The sequence below is a fragment of the Rhinolophus sinicus genome, chromosome 4 (genome assembly GCF_057876585.1).
Source record: "Rhinolophus sinicus isolate RSI-liver-muscle chromosome 4, RSI-T2T, whole genome shotgun sequence".
Lineage (NCBI taxonomy): Eukaryota > Metazoa > Chordata > Mammalia > Chiroptera > Rhinolophidae > Rhinolophus > Rhinolophus sinicus.
The window spans coordinates 1,355,072-1,374,728 of record NC_142504.1 but is presented as its reverse complement, the minus strand read 5'-3'; the positions used below and the strand labels follow the sequence as shown (position 1 = coordinate 1,374,728).

Sequence of the window (19,657 nt, the reverse complement as noted above, 5' to 3'; positions counted from 1 at the left end):
AACAGAGGCACAGAGGAGTTGATTAATTAGCCAAAGTCACACAGCAAACAACTGGCCACTCTTGGATTTCAAATCCAGGCTCCAGGAGAAGACACGGGCCCATGAGCATGAAAACATGCGGTGGCCAGTTAGGGGTGCAGGGCCCGCAGCTTTGCAGAGAGACCCCTGGGCCAAGGCAGGGCGAGATCACCTGCCCTTCGTTGCAGGTCGGCTGCTCGCCTAGCACAGGGCCTGAGGTCAGGCAATCTCACCAGCAACCTGTGAGCCAGTCCCAGCTCCCAGCACTGCCTCTCCAGGCCCTGACCCACCTGTGGTGTCCTGCAGCTGGAGGTCAGCCCTGGGTGGGCAAGCCGTCCAACCAGCGGCAGGTGCGTTCCTGCGAGGCTGCAGGTGCTTTTCGTAAAAATCAGCCCTATGTTTCACTTCCAGAGGAAGATATGTTTAGAAGGAATCGTATGTTGACTCACCCTTTGTACACTAGTGTGATTTTATAAATAATTCCTGGAACCTGTGTGTGTGTGGAGAGAGAGGAGAGAGAGAGAGAGAGAGAGAGAGAGAGAGAGAGGAAACATGCAGCAGTTCACAGATGCCTCATGGTCTTAGTTTTCTGCTCTCAGACTGGCTTTGGCAGCAGCGTGGTCCCAGCTGAGGGAGGGAGTCAGCCGGGTGCTGAGCTAAGAACAGCACACCAGAGCTTGCTCTGGGCTAGGCCACCTTCTCTGCCCGGGGAACCCAGAGTTGGGTCTTCCTAATTTCTTCTGATGATTCCTGAAGGATCAAACCTGGACAGAGTAAGGTGACAATGTTTACTTTGATTCACGTTTTCAGTTACTGCTGTTTATGAAGAAAACCTGCTCAGATGTGTAGCTGAGGGTAGTTTCATGTTTATTACCGCGGTGCTTGCAGTGGACCTGGGCACAGGGCCGGCGGCTGCCAGCTCAGAAGCAGGACAGAGATAAGTGCGCCCCTCCTCCCTCCAGGACCCCTTTGACAGCAGAAAATGCTGTCCCTGCTCAGAACGCTGGGAAACTTGGGTCTAACTCTTAGAAGCCGGCAGATTGTGTAAAGGACAGGGTGTGAAGGTAGGAATGGTGCTGAGGCCCCAGGCCAGCTCTGGCATTCAACCTCTCCAACCTTCCTTCCCTTCCCCAGCAGCCACTTCCCAGGACCTCACCAGTGGCCCCGAGGTCACCTGCGTCCAGCAGTGGGCCCCCAGGCTCACTCTGCAGAGGTTGATGTGCGTTTTGGGGGAGAGGGAGCCAAGGTCTCACTGATTCCTGAAAGGTTCTGGGGTACAGAGAGTGAACTGTTGGTTGTGGGTAAGGATTTGAGTATTTGGGGAGAGAAGACACAGAGGAGAGGGTCCCTGGGAGATGTCAAGGGACTCGGTGTCTTAAGGGACAACGCCGGCATGGGTTCATACGCCTTCCACTTCACAGGCTGCTTGCAGCGTCGTGGGGCCAGGAAACGACATCTCGGATCATGTTTCCTGCTGCCCTTTCAGCGGCTCTTTGGAAAATAATTTTTCAGTGCAAGAAAGTAAAAAGTAAGAAAAACACCCAAGTCATTGCCCACATACTTCCTTTGATCTAAGGATATAAAATTACCAGACGTTGGCCACCGCCAAGACCATATTTATGGCAATGACAAGCTTCCAGAAAGTTCTCTCATAACTGCTGGAAGAGAGGAGCAGGAGTGAGGCTGCAGAGAGAGGCTGTGTGTGGGGGTGGAGACGCAGGTACTTCCTGCCCAGTCCCCCCTCTCGCCTGGAGTGCTGGGACGTATGGCTGCTTTCCCTCAGCTAAATTGGTTTGAGCCTTTTGTTTTCAGATTTGAGGTATTTTGGGGTGGGTAGGGATGGAAAAAATGTGCTCTCCCTTTTCCAAATAATTGCCGTGTGCCCTGTTTTTGTTTAAACTCTTGGAAACTCATAGTGCGGCTTGTGAAGTGGGGAGGCCCTGGGCCCTCCGGGTGGGGAATCCGGGAAGCAGCCGGATGGGGCTAACAGAGGACACACGACAAACACTGGGCCACTGCCTTCCCTTTTGGGGACATGGCACATCAGAGACGCTGTGGTCCCAGGCACAGCGGTGTGGTGGGGCCCAGCCAGCCCGGCAGGGGGCAGCAGGCCACACAGGGCAACGGGAGGGCGGAGATTTTAGGAGCAGCTGCCCCGACAGGGCAGGGACGAAGAGCCCCAGCTTCCTAGCTGTGAGATCTTGGGCAAACTTATGAGTCTAATACCTGGTGAAATTCAAGTTCACTTAGTCGTTCAACCAATGCGGACCTTAACGTTGTGATGGGTTCTTCAGTGCCAGCCAGATAGGTGGGCAAGGTTGGCTCTGGGACTGGAGTTCCCGTCGTCTAGTGGGAGTGCAGGACGGGTGGGGTCTGGCAGCTCCGGGGAAGGTGAGGGAGCTTGTTGGCCTGTGGTCCTGGGTCCTTAGGTTCTGTCGCCGACCAGCTGGGGGACTTCTGGCCAGTTACCTCAGATTTTAGCCTGTTTCCCTATCATTAAAGCTGGAACAGTAAGAGTACCAGCTTTACCCCGTTAGGGGTCAGCTGGTTGTGACCGCCGTTCTCCCCTCAGGCTCCTTTCCAGGGACCCCCAGCCTCCTGCAGTGGCCTCTTGGGCAGAGGTCTCCCAGAGGGCAGGAAAAACGTCTGTGGGCCCAGTGCTCAGGAAGTGTTTGCCTCAGGGAATGAATGTCCAGCTCCTCGAGGATGAGTCACCCCGGCTTGGGGCTTCTTGAGAAAGAACGCTCCCCCATGGAGCACTGCAGGGGGAGTTCATCTTCACAAGGAATTGTCAGGTGGGAGTGAGTCTGAGCAGGGCGGGGTCTCAGTCCTCACGGTGAGCTGAGGGGTCCGCGTGTCCCCTCCCTGGGCTGCCCTTGCATCGGGGGCCTCACGGTTTCTGAAGGCCGCTCATAAACAAGCGCTTTCAGGGTGGTTTTCCCTGCTCCCTGCGTGGGCAGTGATGGGGAGGGCCACCTGAGGGCAATGGTGGGTTTGGCTGTTGCATTCCTGAGTCAGGGCGGTTCCCGGTCATATGCTCCAAGCCCCCAGCCGTCCTGCAGGTGTGGCTCAGAGCATTTGGTTCAGGTGGCGGACACAATCTCTGTCCCTGGCCTGCAGGAAGTAGGTCCTGCCGATGCCTTCCTCATACTAGGGGTTCCGTGTTCCACACGATAAAGTGTTGGTGAAACTGCTCTTTTGCATAGGAGGGCAAAAGAAGGATCTTTAAGAGCATGCAGTACCTATGGGGAAACCGAGGCTGGGAGACTGAGTGAGGGGGGCCTCTGGGTCTCCGGGATGCTGGCATCTCCTGCCTTTCCTCCTCTGAGCATCCCCCTACCTGGGAGCGTCTTTCCTGACTGCACATTTCTACTCATTTTAAGAAGTCACGTGACCCACAAAGTCTTCCCTGATCCCCTCCCTCCGTTGGCCGGGCCTTTGACCTTCAAAGGGCTTTTGAAGCCTCTAGGGCTTTCCCTGTCCTTCTCTTTTGCTTTGTGTATGCAAGACCTCGACTAGACTGTAAGCTACAGGCGGCAGGGAGGTTTTGCTCCCGAGAGAAGTTACTGTATGTCCGAATGAATGAATGAAGGAACAACCCAGTTGTGCAGGAACCAGGACTCGGCCCGCCCACCCCGGCCCGCAAGCCCCGTGAACACTCGGGCCCGGCTGCTCCAAGAGTCTGATCATCCGGGTCCACTTGGCCAGTGGGGAGAGGCCCCAGGGGCGCACGGGGCGGCCGCCCGCCTGGAACGGCCGCATTGTTAGGGCGGCGAGGCCAGGTGACCGCCGGCCCCGCGCGGGCGGCAGCGATTGCCCGCGCTGCCTCGAGGGGGCCCTGCGGCGGCCGCGAGCCAGGAGGACGGCCCGGCCGCGCGCTGCTCGACTGCTCGGCACCCAGCCTGCTGCGCCATCACCCCGCGGGACCACGCCGCTCTCGCCCAGGTACTGGAGGGGCCGCGCAGCCCTCTTTGTTTCGAGCTCGGCGTCTGCGCCCTGGGCGCGCGGAGGGGGATGGGACGCGCAGGGACTGGGCTCGGCCGGGGACCAGGGAGGGGAACGGAGACGGGGTCTGAGGGCGCGGGGACGCAGCTGGGGCGCGGGCCAGCTCAGCCAGGGTCGGAGGACAGGCTCCGGGTCGGGGACGCGGGCCGGAGAGGCGCTGTCGGGGCGCTCCGGATGAACTTCACTCTCCAGGACCGTCCCGAGGCTGCAGGGTGGCGAGCCGAACTGGGACCGGCCATGGGAAGTTCCGGGCGCTCTTCCCTGCCGGTGCCAGCAGGCTCTGCGGTGCCTCCTCCTTCCCTTTCGCTGTGGCGGGAGGGAGGCAGGGGTCGCTGGTGCAGCCGTCCGTCCTGCTGAGGGAGCGGGCGGGGGCGGCCGGGCCACCTGTGGCTTGTGCCTCAGGCGCGCGGGGCGCGCCGCTGACGAGCGGGAGGAGGGGTGCGGGGCCGCCAGGTCTCTGCGGGGTCCCCGCGCGGCCCTCAGCCTGACAGTGAGCCTGATCCTTTGCTTGAAGTGATTTGAAAGTCTGTGCGGCGGGAAGCACGAGAGCTCCCTTCGTGTTGCCAAGACAGGGCAAGCTAGCGACCCCCTCTCCAACGTGGTTGAAACATAATAAAGGCGCCGCGGGCGTGTGGGGCCACCGAGGGCACCAATGAGGGTGTCAGTGCCCACTTAGAAGCCCCCAGACCTTTAGAACAGGCTTGTGTGACATTTCGGTGTATTTCCTGGACGCTTTGGTCTGAATACTCTCCTTGAAGTGCTGTCCTCCCTGCCATTAGAGCCAGATTTGCTTGTCCTTGTGGTTTCTCTTCCCTCTTTGGGACCTGGGTGGTTATATTTGCAAATCAATCAACAAGTATTAAGAAAGGCATTTCTGTGAGGGGCAGGCATCCCAAACGGGAGTGGAAGGGCCTCTTGTGGGAGTGGAGGGGCCTCTGGACCGACCTGACTGGGAACTGGCAGGAAGCCAGACTCCTGACCTGGAAGACAAAGTAATGGTAACCTTCCTTTGTAATATTACAAATCGTGGCCTCAGAGACGTAAAAGCCTGGTCATAGCTGTGCTTGTTGAGTGTTTGCTTGTGTAGTCTTCTCATTTCACCCAAATAACCCTGGGAGGGAGTTGGCACTATGCCCCATTTTACAGATGTGCAAACTGAGGCAAAGAACGGCAAGGTAGCTTGCCAGAGTGGATGGAACATGGGCGGTGCTCCCAGGGTTTGGGCCGGCCTGTGGTGACGTCTGACTGCATGTCTGGCTGAGTGCATGCGTGTCCTGACAGCTAGTCTGCAGCCGCAGATGCATTCTTTCTTTGCCAACCATGGAACAGAGCGGAAAAGCAGTGCCTCAGGGAACCGCGCTCCTTGATGCAACCGGACTGGCTGTGACCCAGTGTAGCTTAGGCATCTCATGCTTTTAAATGGAGCCCCTTGCAAATGTGACCCTGGGAGCTAAAGGTCACTGGGTCAAAGTCTCTTCCTGGCTGTAGGAGTTGTTGCTGAGGGGGATACAAATGGCCTGAGAAGGAGGCAGAAAGGCAAAAAAGGTGAGGAGAGAGGCCCAGAGGGGAGGGCTTCTGACCCAGTGGCCAGCAAAGGCCCATTGTACAGAGTGAAATGGTGAGGCTGGGATCAGAGCAGTCCTCTGGCTCTCTGCCTGCCCTGAGACCCTCAAACATCAGCCTGGCATAAACCACCAGGGTCTGGGGCAGGGCCTCTCGTTCCCTCCTCAGGAGCTCCTGTGTGGGGGAGGTGCGGGCTCCCCTCCCGGAGCCTGCAGGAAGCTCCTGCAATGTCCTTGCTGGCCCCTGGGCAGTGGGGCTCCCTTACAATGCTCCCTTCTTGGGGAGAGGCCTCTCTTTGTGGCTGAGCCTGAAGGTCTGCTCCAGGCAGCAGGAGCTGTGGTGGGGAGGGGTCCAGGAGGTGAGCCGACCCTGGACCCCAGACCCTTTCCTGCAGACTTGGTAAGCAGAGAGGTGTCACCGGCAACCTAGAGCCAGCCCTGTCCATCCAGAGTCCTTTGTAGTCGTCTCTGTTGACTCAGAATAAGGAGTCGGTGTTGGGTAGCTCTGCGAGTGCCACTTATTCCTGGCAGAGCGTGTTAAAGCCATCCCTGTCGGAAGTGTGGTGTCCATTCCATGTGCTGTCTCAGCTGCTGAAGGACAGTCACTTGTGTTAACCTCACAGCTCAGCAGGGTGCATTTTGGGGGGTGTGGCAGGTGGCCGATCGTCCCAGGGATGGCCACATGGAACTGGCATTTAAACCCTGGCTGTCCCACTGCACAGTTTCCACGCTGCCCCACTGCTTTTAAAACAGCAAGATATTAAAAATCACTGTCACCAAATGTGGCTGAACCTGCGTGAACTTCACTCAGGTTCAGAAAAAGCTTTGCATCTTTTGGTGTGCTGAGTCCTGTGTGCTCAGGGAAGGAATGGTGATTTCCTTCATGTCTGTCCGCTTCCTGTACAAACAGAAAACTCGAATCTGCAGCTTAGGGACTCCCGATTGCTCTCTGCAGATCAAGTGTGTCCCTGAGTGCCCACCATGGGGTGGGGGCACTTGCTGGCTGCGTGTCCAGGAGGCGGGCCCTGCTGTGGGGACATCCCTGGCGCAGCTTCACTCAGTGACCCTACCTGGTGTCCCAGACCCCACTGGGGGCTGCCCCTGCTGGATAGGAGGGGTGCGGCCGCTGAAGGCAGGATGGCTGCCACCTGAGCCTCCAGTTAGGAGCTGTCAGAATGTCTGCAATGTCACTGAAGGGTTGATGGTCATCATGGTGTCCCCTACATGTTTAAAAAGAGTTATGTTCATTTTAAAAAGAAGGCAGTGATCTGGAATTAATATGTTTTGTCCCAAATGGGCTAAATTAATGAAAAATTTATTTTTAGGGTGTCTTTGTCAGTGATCATGAAAATTCCTTCTAGTGGAGCCTTCCCCAGGCAGGCCAGGGACATGCTCCTCAGTCACCACCTCCAGGAGATACACCTCTGCTAATATGTCCCTGGGCTAAGCAGCAAAACCTCTCTTGCTCCCAGCCCAGTAACCTTGTAAGAATAGCGCCTTCTTTTGAACTACATGGACCTGGGTGTTTGCGTTCTCCATGATCTGATCATCCCCCAACTTTTCAAGACATGGCTTCATCTCCTTTCTCTGAACTGGGCACCAAGACTCAGCAAGCCTGGATAACTTGGCACCGTCATGGGGCTGGTGGGTCCAGGCTGGGTTGGAACCCAGGTGTGTCCAGGGACAGAGCCTGTGCCTGGCAACAGTCCACAGAAGGTGAGGGCCCCTAAACGTTTAGGGGCTGAGCCTCTGAGAGGGTGTGGGTGTGGTGCCGGGTGGGGTCCCCGATTGGAACCCAGGTCCCTCTGTAATGCTAGGACTTCTTCCTAAGACCACGGGTCTCCACAGTCCCCTGCCCACCTTGCCTCTATCCTGACGGGCAGATAAAGTCTCAGGGAGCCCCGCTGGCTGCAGCTGCTTCCTCACGGGGAGCCTGCGCCTTTCTGTCCCCTTTCCTTCCTCCCTCAGCGCTAATTATGGCTCATCGTGTGCATTGCCTGCCTTCCCCTTCCTCTCCTCCCTGGAGAGGTAATAGCCCTCCACGCATACATCCTTAGCAGCCAGCTTTGTTTTTAAGGTTGCGAAGACATCTGTGGGAATTCTCATTTCAGCTGCCCAAGTGGCAAACAGTTGGCGTCACTCCCAGCCAGGCTGTGCCCCAGGCAGCAGGGGACCCTCCAGGTAGGCAAAAGGCTCACACCTCCTTTCATTGTGTTGCTGCCCACGAGTGTAGAATTTCTGAAACTGGTCATGAACGATGGCTCCCAGCCCGAGGTTTGAAAAAGACAGAGTGGAATTGCTCCAACATGCAGGAGAAAAAGCAAATGCTCCCGAGGAGGCCGTGCAGCCGCCCTGGCCTTCGTGCTGCAGGGAGGCCCTGGGGAGCCAGGGCTCAGGAATCCGCTGTCCCGTCACCCTGGACACAGCTGTGGTGTGTTGCCTGTCACTCACGGTGCAGGCCCACATCTGGCCGCGCGTCGCCCTGGGGCCAGGCTGGGCCATTAGTGGGGTGCCTGCGTTCTACATACATTCTTTCTGGAGCCAGGGGAACAAAAGGGCCCTGTCCACTCTCCCTGGTGCCCCCTATGCCTGTCTCCCAGGCCTCCTGAGAGCTCAGCCCCTCACCACTGGTGATTTTGGACACAGATCAAAGGTTCGGTGCAGGCAGAGGACTGGGAAGGAACAGCCAGGTTCTGGCAGCCGCAAAACTGTGTTAAAGCCACCCTTTGTCACCGTGACTGTCCTGGAGACCCCTGCCTGGAACTCAGTGGCACTCCCCGGGGAGGGGGTGTGCGTTCCTGTGACTGGGCTGTCAGTCCTGCTGTGGCTCCTGGGTCACACTGAATTCCATAGCCTGGCTGCTCCTGCGGGAGCCGCACTTCCCCATTCTTGGAGGGGCGACCCATCCCCCACGGCAGGAGGAGGTCCTAGGTGAGTTTGTGGTGATCCAGGACAGGTGTGTTTCCCCTTCATCTCCCCGGGAAAGGTCTGAAGCTGGGGGTGCAGGAGAGGGCGCTAAACTGTGCTTGTCTCCACTGGGCAGTCGGCTGGGGCTGGGAGGGGCTCTCGGTGGGTCAGGGGACCACTTCTCTACTGGTCCCAGGAGGCCCGGGCCATTTGTCGGCTGTCTTGCTCGGGCAGGAGAAGATTCTCAGGTCGTGGACATGGTTTTGCTTCTAAATTGTTTTTTGATTCTTTTTCTATAAGGTAATTCGTAACTTACATGTACTCCCTGTAGACTTGGAAAAGAGGTAGAGGACACAGCAAAAGTATCCTCGTGATCTCACCAGCCCCAGAGGCGACCTCCTACCTGCTGGTGTGCGGGGTGCACTCTCCTTTTGAGTTGGTCGTGCTGAGATCATAGGTATTATTTCGTGTTGTGCATTTTAGCATCAACGTGGCAGGAAAAGCGTTTCTCCACCTGCAAACAACCATGTGTTGGTGACGGCACAGTAAGTGGCCGTGCGGTGGTGCGTGGTGACCATCTGTCCTCAGGTCACCCCCAGCCTGTGTGCCTCGTTGGGGAACATCCTGGCTAATCGTGTCCTTGGAAGGACTTCTGAGGCTGTTCAAGGTCAGAGAACACAAACTTCTTTTGACAGTGGTAAAATACATATAACATAATCTAGGCCATCTTAATCATTTTTAAAAGTACAGTCCTGTGGCACTAAGTACATTCCCAGTGTGTGCAGCCTTCACCATGTCCGTCCGCCCCCAGAACCCTTCATCTTGCACCAATGAAGCAGAGTTTGTGAAGCACTGACTGCCCCTCCCCTCCCCCGGGCCTGGCCCCACCATCTCCTGTCTGTGTCTGGGAAGTGGCTACGCAGGGTCGCGCGTGTAAGTGGGGCCCTGCTGTTTGTCCTGTGTGTCTGGCCGGTTCCCTCTGCGTGCGGCCCTGTGGGTCCATCCGTGCAGCAGCAGGTGTCAGGGCTCCTTCCCGTCCCAGGCTGCGTGCTGTTCCACCACATGGACACACAGCTTCTCTACTCACATGTCTGGGGACAGCGGCTGCTTCCGCCGTTGGCTGCTGGGAGCACAGGGGGCACACACCTCTCTGAGGCCCTGTGTCCCCTTGTTTTGAGTTTATACCCAGAAGTGGGCAGACTTTTCAAGTCCCTTGATCTTACGGTCAGATTGCAGCTGACAAACAGCATGGTCATTGGAGCCTCTGTGTGTCCACCCAGTGTCCGTAAGCACCCGTGGGGTATAAACCAGGCCTGCAGGAAAAGGAAGAGGGAGCCGTCTTACCCAGCTATTTTGACAGATTGTGTAAACTCAGTGATTAATGGAATGAGAAAGCAGGAAGAATGTCTTTCATTTGAAAAAAAAAAAAGAGCCTTCAGGGTTGCTTGCTTTTATTTTCAATTAGAAGGGTCTGATTTTGTTTCTGGAGACTGGTTTTAATTTGGATAAATGGTTCAGTCTGGGAGCCGCTGCCAGAGCCTGTGATCTGTGAGAGCAATGGCTCAGGGTCCCTCTGCTGCTTCTCTGAGGGGACAACACAGACCGGGCCTGCTCTGTTTGGCCGGTGACCTGGCGGTGGAGGTGCTGGGCCTTGGGAAGGAGGCAGCCCCTCTGACTGTAGCCTGCGGGGGCAGGCGGCCCAGGAGGAGGGGGCCCGGCCGACCTGGTGGACGCTGGTTAATTTTTACCCGGCGTCAGTGTGTTCCCAGCCCATCAGGAATGCCAGCGCGCAGTCCCGCCCCGCCCCCAACACGCTGGGCCAGGATTCCTGGCATGGGTTCCTGCGTGGGCATTAGCAGTACTGGTCACGTGTGGAGGACCCGGAGGGGGGGCATCCTTTTGTGCGTCCTTGTCGCGGAGGCTCCTGGGGCCAGGCAGGCTTCAGGCCAGGTGGGCACAGGTCTCTGTACAAGGTGGTGTGTGTCTTCTTCAAAGGAGGTATTGGCTGAACGAGCTGAGGGAGGAAGTCCTGGAGGGTCCCCAGGGGAGGGAGGCCAGGGCACAGGCCCCGGCTGTGCTCCTGGAGCAGTGACGGGGTGCAGGAGGGCAGGGGACTTGAGGGGCAGCGCCAGCCTCTCTGTGTCCCCGAGTGCAGCCTGCAGGGGAGGACCGTGTGTGGGCAAGGAGGTACTGCAGCCCTCTGCTGTGGCTGAGAACCCTGAGACGACGGAGCCACGCACACCTGGGGGCGGGGGGCGCAGGCTCCGCTGCAGGAGCCAGTGTGCACCCTGTCCCCAGGCCCTGTCCCTGGGGCAGCGAGGGGCTGGGACCACATGGAGAAATGCTGGCGGCGCCTGAGCCCTGTTCTCCAAGAGCTGGGACAGCACGTGCACTCCCATTTCTGGGTCAGGTGCCCCTCAGGGACCTTTGTCACCGCCACCTGCAAGGTTGCGACTTTAACCACCTCAGGCTGATGAAAACCTGGGTGAGCTGAGTGGCCACAGCAGGGGTGGTTTACCTTGCCTTTCACCCTGCGCAGCCCCATTAGAATCGGAATGACCCCACACTCAGGACACCTTTAAGGGGGCAGTGCACTTCTGCCGCGTTTCGTTCACTGCTGACGTGTAACCAAAATCATCGCCACCTGACTGGTGTCTGCACGCGTGTTGAGGTTCCCCTTGTCACACTGTCACCCAGGGTCGCCTTCCTCTTCCTGGCTAGGGCTTTGTAACGGGTCAGCCTGAGAAGTGTGATGTGTGTGGAGCTCATGCTGGTGGGTCCCTGACCTGGGTCCCACACAACGCATCATGTCTCTGTGTCGTCCTCACGGTTCCAGCCGCAGGGATGCCTTCCAGCCCCCTGGAGTGGGGCTGGACGCTGCCGGACGAGCACCTGGCCGCAGGCTGGCCATTTGTGGTGGGCGATCCTGGTCAGCACGGCTCCTTTCAGAAAGTGACGGCCCACTGTGACTCTGGCTTGTTGGCTGTCTCGTGGCCTCTGATTTTGTGTGTGGCCCATGGGGAGGCCAGTGCATCCTCACGCCTGGCCCCTCTGTGGAGGCCGACCGTCCACGCCCTGGTCCGAAGGCCTGTGGCCAGGACCAGCGGGGTGACAGCAGTGGACGTGTGTGTGGCTTTGGCCAAGGTAGGGCCTCACAAACTTGTCCAGCTTGTGTGTCTACAGCAGCTCCCCAGGCCACCATGGCAGGGCCTGTGGCTGCTGTGTGCTGGTGGGGCCCTGTGCAGGGGAGCTACTGTGACGCTGACCTTTGCTCAGCTTCTGGTTTGAGCCCCCAGTGAGCTGGACGAATGGGCAGCTGCTGGCAGGCGGTCTCTCTAGTCGCTGCCGGGGATCCCTGTGCTTCCTGGTTCCTCCCGTCCCTCCCTGCTCTGTCTCCTTCCTCAGACCCCAGTGCTTTCGGGGACATAAGTCTCTCTGTGTCCCATGGTGCCTGCTGCTCTGGAGCAGATTTGAGGGTCCCAGCTGGGAAGGTAGCGGGCTCTGCAGTCACCAGCATGGCCCAGGGACTGTCACCCAGCTTCTCTGAGGTGTTGCTGAGCACCAGTGGGTCCTAGGGGTACTACATACCGGTGTCATTGTCATTCCTTTTCTTTCATCCCCCAGGGTAGTTATTAACCCTTTCCAGGAGCTAAGTCCAAAAGAAGCATTTCCCTCCGTGCTAGCCCCTTCCCACGCAGAGCTTGGGCTGAGCGGCCTGTGGGGCCCGGAGCTCCCCAGGGCTCGGGAAAGACCTTGACCATCATGGCCCCAGTTAGCCCGTCCCGCATCTCCTGACACACTCTGAGGTTGGGTGGTGTACGTTTCGTTCCCATCTGTCATCCGTAAGGTCTGAGCTCTTCCAAGGACCAGAGAACCAAGGCTGCTTGGCATTTCTACGTGATAACAGCTTTGAACAGCTTAGCGATAGCTGCGTGACCTTGGGGACAGCCTTAGTTACGTCACTGGCGCTTCCCCAGCCCTTTCAACGGGAGGAGACAATTCCATACCCAAATGGAAACCTTCCAAAGCCGATTCTTTCCTAGAAGAGAGGGAGGTGCTTGTGCATTTTCTCCGGGTCTCTATTTTAATTTCCTCAGGGCCGCCATTCTGCTTTCTTGGCCCCTTGCTTTGCAATACACTCCACCAACTTTCAGAGGCGGCCCTTAACACTTATCTTACAGACTTGAAAATCTAGCCCACTGTTACTTTTTGGAAAGTAGCCACATTTCAAGTTGTCATATTATTGAAAGTTGGTAGCAAATGCCTGCTAGGAATCCGGTAGGGTCCCTAACAGGACTCGTGAGTACAAAGCCCTTACTTTGCTGTTCTTGTAGCATAAAAGAATGTTCTTTTTGGACGGAGTGTGCTGTGGGGTTTCCTTGCAAATCCACACTGTAGGATGACGAGAATCATGTCCTTTGTCTTGTGCTCAGAATGGGTTCCAGTCTGAGTACAGACCCACTAGCGATGTGGAGGCTCCTGTGCAGCATATAAATGAGGGTTTGTGCCTGTAAAAATGCTGGCTCCCAGCAGATTTGTCTCCTCTCTCCTGATCTGCTCTCTGCTGAGGCTGCCCGGCTTATGTTCACAAGTCCTTTCTTTGGGACTGAACGCATTTACAGAACTGGCCACATTTTGAGAGACCTTTCGTCTGCAGTGTGGCGTGCTTGGGGCCTGCAGCTCGCAGTCCCGATGAGGTGCCCGCAAGAGTGTGGCTTTATTCTCGGCCACAGTCCCAGCCCCGCACAGCCGCTCTCCATTGGCAGACCCGTGTCCTCCAGAGAGACAGCAGCCACGTCCGGGCCGTGGTGTGACCAGTGGCCTCTGGCCCTGGGGGACAGGACCTCCACCACCTGCCTCCACTTTCCATAAGGGACGAGCCGCGGTTGGGCGTCCGTTCACAAGCCTCAGGCTTGTGGCTGAGGGTAAAAGGCGCTACCTGGGGTGGCTGCCGCAGGTGGAGGGGCGTGCTTTACTTACAGATGCATGTGAGGCCCTGTTGGAGAGCGATTCCTTTGTTTGTACCTTCGTTCACTCATTGCTTTTGTGCAGCTGACGTGTGAGTGCCGCCTGCGTCCTAGTGTGTCCACCCTCAGACTCTGGAGAAGGCGGCACTGTCAGGATCCAGTTGCTGGCCCACTCTCCCGGCCTGCGTGTGGCAAAGGCATTTCTAGACTGCGCTGCTCTGCGGCCGACACCTGCACCTTCTCTGCAGCCTCCTCAGAGCCCCTGGCACTGCCCGCTGCTGTCCTCGCTTCTCACGTGCCTGTCTCGACCCCGCCTGCTGGCCCAGGTGGCAGCCACAGGCCAGAGGTTCCAGGGCTGGGCAGCAGCGGGCAGTGGCGGCCAGAGAACCAGCGGGCCAGCAGCAATGGCAGAGGCCTGGTCCTGGGCCAGCAGACATTACTGAGCCCTGTCACCTGCTGCACCTGCCCTGGGCAGCAGGTCTTCTCCTCAGCACGCCTGCCCCCGTGGGAGGCCATTGGCCTTAGGGTCAGCTGTGCTCTTGGCGAGTGTGTCGGCCGTGTGCTCTCCTGCTGGCCAGCCGAGCCTTGCTTTCCCCATGCAGTGGGCGCCTGTCAGTAGCGCTGTTGTAGTACAGGGTGTGGTGACCCGGCTGTGAGCTGTGGAAAGGGGACTTCTGAGGTGGAGCTCCTGCAGACCTGAGGCTGAGGGTGTCCGTGCTTGTGGGGGGGCTCGCTTCCTTCTCACATCTTTAGGATGAAAATGTCAAGCTTTCCCCCAATTAAAGGAAACTGATCGTGAAACCCGTCAGCCGATTCAGTGCTTTTCAAGGTTTGCTCTCCTGGCTTTAGGTCTCCCTCCCCTGTTGCCCACCACCTGCCACCTCTTCTCCCTGAGATAATCGAAGCCGGTGTCTCGTCACCCTGCACGCTTAGATGTGCCTGGAAGCCAGACACTGGCTGACGAATCCGCAGTATCATCCCTGGTGGCAACTCAGCGCTGCCATCACCACCCACTCGCTGCACCGTCTTCACAGTTCCCTGATTGCCCAAAATGCCCATGTGTTGGGAGCTAACAAGGCACCAGGCTGCACTGGCCTCTGTCACCCTGCAGCTCCCTCGTCTCTGTCGATAGCACTGGGTGGCATGGGCGGAGGGGGACAGAGATGGAGGGAGCAGCCTTCACAGCCCAAGTGATGAGATGTTGGGGCAGGTCAGGGGTCATGCCCTTGACCTTAACTGAGGCCTGAGGTCAGGAGAGCAGGGAGGCTGTGCTCCCTTGCTGGGGCGCCCCTCATGCCGCGTCCAGCTGGCGGGACTCTGTCTTCCCGGTCCCTGCTTCTCAGAGCACAGCCCTGGGATCTGCACCAGAAAGCCCTTGGGCTCAACGGTGGCCTTTGTCCTGATGCTGCCTCTGTGGGCCCCGAGGACATCAGCCCCCATTATTGAAATCTGAACGTGTTTCCAATGTCCGCGTACTATTCAAGGGTGCACGAAGCTCTGACGCATGAAGTTTTCCCTTGGCTTCTGCCACGTCGCCTCCCCTGGGGACCCCACAGGACGATCGGCTCTGGGAGGAGTCAGGCTGATTTTCCCATGTTTCGGTCCGTGGACTCCTGCAAAGTCCCCTCCTGCTCCCTGTCCTGGGACATAAGCTGACCCTGTAAGAAGGCCCAGCCTGGTGCCCGAGCTGGGTTCCTGCTGGTGTATGGAGGGTGATGCCCCATATAGGATGCCCAGGTGGGCACTGAGGGGCAGAGGCCAGGACCTCTGCATGGCCACTGCCCTGACTTCTCAGCAGGCGTCGGAAGCCTGCTGAGAGGCTGGGGCTTGATCCCAGCCCCCAGCCAGGGAACCCCGATCCAGGGAACCAGAGCCAGTGGGAAGTTGCCAGCAGGCCTTCAACCCACTTCCTGGAGTGAAACCCCCTCCCCCAGGGCTGCTGAGGGAGGGGCCCCGCCCGGGTTCTTTGAAGTTGGGCTGAGGGACACTGCCTGAGGCAGGGGCACCTAAAGTCTGGGGGCACCTCCAGGTGAGGGCGTGGGGGCCTCTGCCAAGTGTCAAGTCAGCCCGAAAGGAGGGGTACAGATGGCGGGGAAGGGGGCTTTGCTGTTTGCCCTTGGCTAAGAAAGGGAATCAGTGAGCAGAGGAAGCATTCCTGCTGGGGACTCCCTGGAGTGGCCCCAGCTTTGATCCTGGTGCCCTGGCTTGCTGTGGCTTGTCCCCCCTTCTCCTTTCATGTCAGAGCCCTGGATGGAGCGCCTGTGCAGGGCGGAGGACAGTGGAGGTTCTGGCCCGGCCCAGGCCTGCTTGCTGGGGCCTCAGTGATGGGGACGAGTGGTCCAGGGGCTCCAGGCCACAGACAGACAGACAGACAGACATGGAGATGTCCTGCGGCCCATTCACTGCCATCTCCCACCCCATCTCCCGAAAATTGGGCATCCTTCCAGTCCATAGACTGTCTCTGGAAAATTGCATGGCACACGTCTTTGAGCAGTGGCTGTGATCCCTTGGTGCACACTTCCTAGCATTTTGGGTGGAATAATTCCTTGTGGGAGGGTTTGCCTGGGATTGCATGGTGTCCCGCCCTCTCCCACTGAAGGAAATTCCGTATATTTCCAAATGCCCCCGATGTCTCCATTTATTAGTTGGCAGAGAAATCAGTCAGTGCTTAGAAAAATGAACCAGAATGAAAAAAATACCAGTGTATTCTACGAGTACACACACTGGAGCTAAGTATCGGCCGACTGCCGGTGCTCTCAGGAGGGTCTGGGTCGCGTGGATCGGGGGTCCACCTTGGCTCTCCCCAGCTGTCTGCTCAGTCTCCTGTGCTTCTGTAACCTTCCTGAGGGTAGGGGGCTGCATGGGGACAACACATCCGCTGAGCTGTGGCCTGCCCCTGTCACCCTCTGCCCTGAAACCCACAGGTGCCCCTCCTGCCCTGGGAGTCGAGCCTCACACTGAGCAGCTGTGGGAGGGACCCTGCCGTTGGGTCTGAATGGGGGGCCTTCAGCCCAGGCCCACAGAGAGGTGTCTGCAGTCACGCCCCTCGGACATCTCACCTGTCCCCTCTGGTTCTGTCTGGGGAGGAGGCTGTGGCTTCACTTCTCTCTGGTCAGGATGTGTGACTTAGAGGTTTACCTGCTGATAAGAGAAACTGCTTCATAGCAGGGCCCAATTATTGGGTTAAAAAAAAGAAATTGAAAGACACTACACGATAATTGTGCCCTTGTGAGTTGTACTGGCATCCTGTGACAAGCTCCGATGCAGGACCCCCACGTCGTGGGACAAGCAGGGCCGCTGCAGACACCAGGAGAGACACTGTCCAGGGTGTAAGACCTCGGGTCTCAGGACAGCCTGAGGGGGACCTTCTCAGGGAAGCCGCCTCCTGTGTTATTAAATAGAGAGAATTTTGAAAAGATCACATTTTGATGAAACGTTTCTCCAGAATTGCCTGCAGTCGATGGTGTTCTGAGCAAACCTCTCTGCCCAACAGTCAGTGGGGTTTATTTTATAAAAGAGGGAACTGGAATTCAGGAAGCTCCAAGCACACACTTCACACAGAGCCCTGCCTGCTCGCCTCGCCCTGCCCGCACTGTGCACGTGTGTTAACGCACGTGTCATGGGCCTCTGTAGGCACAGCCCCGTGTGCATGCGTGTATTATACATACACATGTGTATTCGTGTCAGTATGTGTGCGTGTGTGTGGGTGGGTATACACACAGCTGCGTACAAGTGTGCACGTGTGTGTATGTGTACATGTGTCACTGATTTCTGAGATGGAGGCAGAGACAGCAGCGATTCCGTTGTTGCTGCTGCGTCTTTGTTTCCCCAGGCAAATCGTTTCTCACGCTCTCGGTGCTGAACTCCAGACTGCTTCCTGGCTCCTGAGATTAATGGAAGGCATCTTTAAGCAGTCCTTTTATTTGTCAAATCCCTGTTATTTTGTCGAATCTATCTTGCAGCCAAAATAGCCTCAGGGGGAAAATAATGAAAAAAAGATGAATTGGGTGTGTCCGAAAAATGTGCAAGGGGGCGTATGCAAATAAGCCAGCCTGTGGCTCCTGTTCCCCTGCCCCTCAGGGGCCCCTTGTGGGTCTCGGGGCACCTGCAACACCTTGGGGCGGGGTAGGCGGCTCCAGGCCCCCTACCGTGCTACTCGCCCTCCTCACAGATACATTGTTGGACCTTTGCATAACTGCCACGTAGTTTGTTTTCCCCTCAAGGACTGTGCTTTAGCAGAAATCAGTCTTCGTTATTACATGGTCTCTGTGCTGGGAGGATTATCTTACCTGTTTCCAGGTAGGGGTTTGCGCACGTGCTCCTTTCACATGTGTGGGATGTATCCCCTGTGCCAGGTGCTGGGGGCACCGAGTCCCTCTGTCCGTCTATGTGACCTCCCCTGTTGGTGGACTTTGTCTCCCTGCCACTGCTAATGACGATGGCATGCTCACCCTCATGCCCACCTGCTCACCCCTCGTGTCCAGTGCCTCCATCATTGGATTGTGGTTTGTGATACATGTGGTCCAGTCACTTTCCTAAGTGCTCCGCCAGTTATTGACCTTCTCTCATAGCATGTCTCCCACCGTAGTTTCGGACACTGACCAGGCCAAAGCTCCCCGCTGCCCTGTGGCTCTGCCTGAGCCCAGCCCTGCCTCCCTCCCCTCCTGATGTCCTCACCCAGGCCACCCACACAGCGCTTCATGCACACTGGCTCTACGGTCTCCCGTCCACTGAAGTTCACACCCCAGCAAGACAGCCACCTTGTCACCCAGCCCCGCCAGCCTCCTCCTCCGGATGGGTCCGGGGTGGAGCCGCCTTGCCTTGGCACCTGCAACCACCTGGTGCCAGCCACCAGCCACTGTTGTCCCTTGCCAGGGGCACATCGTGGGTACAAGATGTTGACTGGACTTTCTGTCACTTTGCACCCGCCTCCGCCCCAGCCTCTGTCACAGGGCAGCATTGGAGCCACGTCACGGTGCCAGACCCTCCCACCATTTCCACAGACCAACTCCTTACATTAGCCACAAGCCTGGGCCCCGTCCCACCCCACAGCTGCCACTGTCCCCCACTAGGATGTGACCTGCAGTGGCTTGTCCCCACCCTTGGCCCCTGTGTTCTTCACGTGTCTGCTCCGATGTCACCTCCTCAGTCCCACGTATAAAACATCAAAGAAAACATCAGATTGCCCTTGCTATGCCCCTCCCCCATCTCTGGTGCAATTTCTGTCCTTTCCTCTGTTTTCCTCTGGGGCAGCTCACACATCTGTTCTGTGGGTTTCCCGGAGGGCTGGCTCTCTCAGGAAAACAGTAGACTGGGTGAGGACAGGGACTTTGTCTTGTGGGCTGTGACCTTGGCTGATGCCCCTGACCTTCGCCTTGCCGATCTCTTACACATCAGGTGCAGTGTGAACTGGCCAGCTGACCAGACAATACATGGCCCCCGGGACCCTGTGCTTGTAGTGGCAGGGGCCCCAAGAGCTGGGAGAGCCGCTCCTGCACCCACACTTACTGGGACCTCATGTCCGGTGTGTGTTGCCTTCCCCGACCCTGGATTTCAGCAAAAGCCTGTCACACATCTGGACCCAAACCCCAGTGCTGTTGGGACTGACAACCTCTGGAGCTCTGGCCCCAGCCAGGCCCTTCTCTCATCAAACCTGTTCTTGCTCCTGAATTCCGAGCTCAGTTAAGGTCATCCTGACCTTGGGGCCAGCTTCCATCTTGCCACTGCTGCCATCTTTTCATCGCCACCATCAGCACAGGCCTCCCCTCTGCCGGCCTCCCGCCTCCCCTCTCGCCCCTCCACCCCTGCTTGTGAGCTCTGACTCCCCCTTTTGACCAGAGTCAAGTCAGACCTCCAGCCTGGCACCCAGCCCTTCCCTGTTTCATCATCAGGACCATCTTCCCCTTCAGGCTCTGTCTTCTGGTCCCTCCCACGCGTGTGAATAGATGGGCGGTGAGTCATGTCAATCAGCTATCAGAAATCAAAGGGCAGCAGATACAGGCCCCAGGTTCCAAGGCCCAGCCCGGGTGTGGCCCCAGGGAGTGGCCCCAATGACCTGGCGTCTGTCTTACTGACTTACAGTGCTCATTCCCTCAGTGATGTGCCAGCACAGCCTGTCCCCAGTGGACACGCAGAGACCGGAGCCTGCAGTCCTGGCCCCGTGTGGCGTCCTCGTGGGGGGTCACCGTGTGCAGGACG

At 57.7% G+C, this 19,657-nt stretch overlaps 1 protein-coding gene across 3 annotated transcripts in view; it reads left to right on the top strand.

The window, feature by feature from the left end:
- Nucleotides 1-586: 586 nt before the first annotated feature.
- The window catches only part of TNS3 (tensin 3), a 167,371-nt gene continuing 148,300 nt past the window's right edge, over nt 587-19,657 (top strand). For 2 of the 3 annotated variants that reach the window (XM_088797632.1, XM_019731611.3), the window contains exon 1: nt 3,268-3,963. Coding sequence is in view for 1 of the 3 variants with exons in the window: in XM_019731607.3 (XP_019587166.3) it covers nt 762-791 (30 nt within the window). In the remaining 2 variants the exon portion in view is untranslated. Of the gene's footprint in view, nt 792-3,267; nt 3,964-19,657 lie in introns of those variants that run through there. The other variant, XM_019731607.3, reaches the window with a different exon arrangement.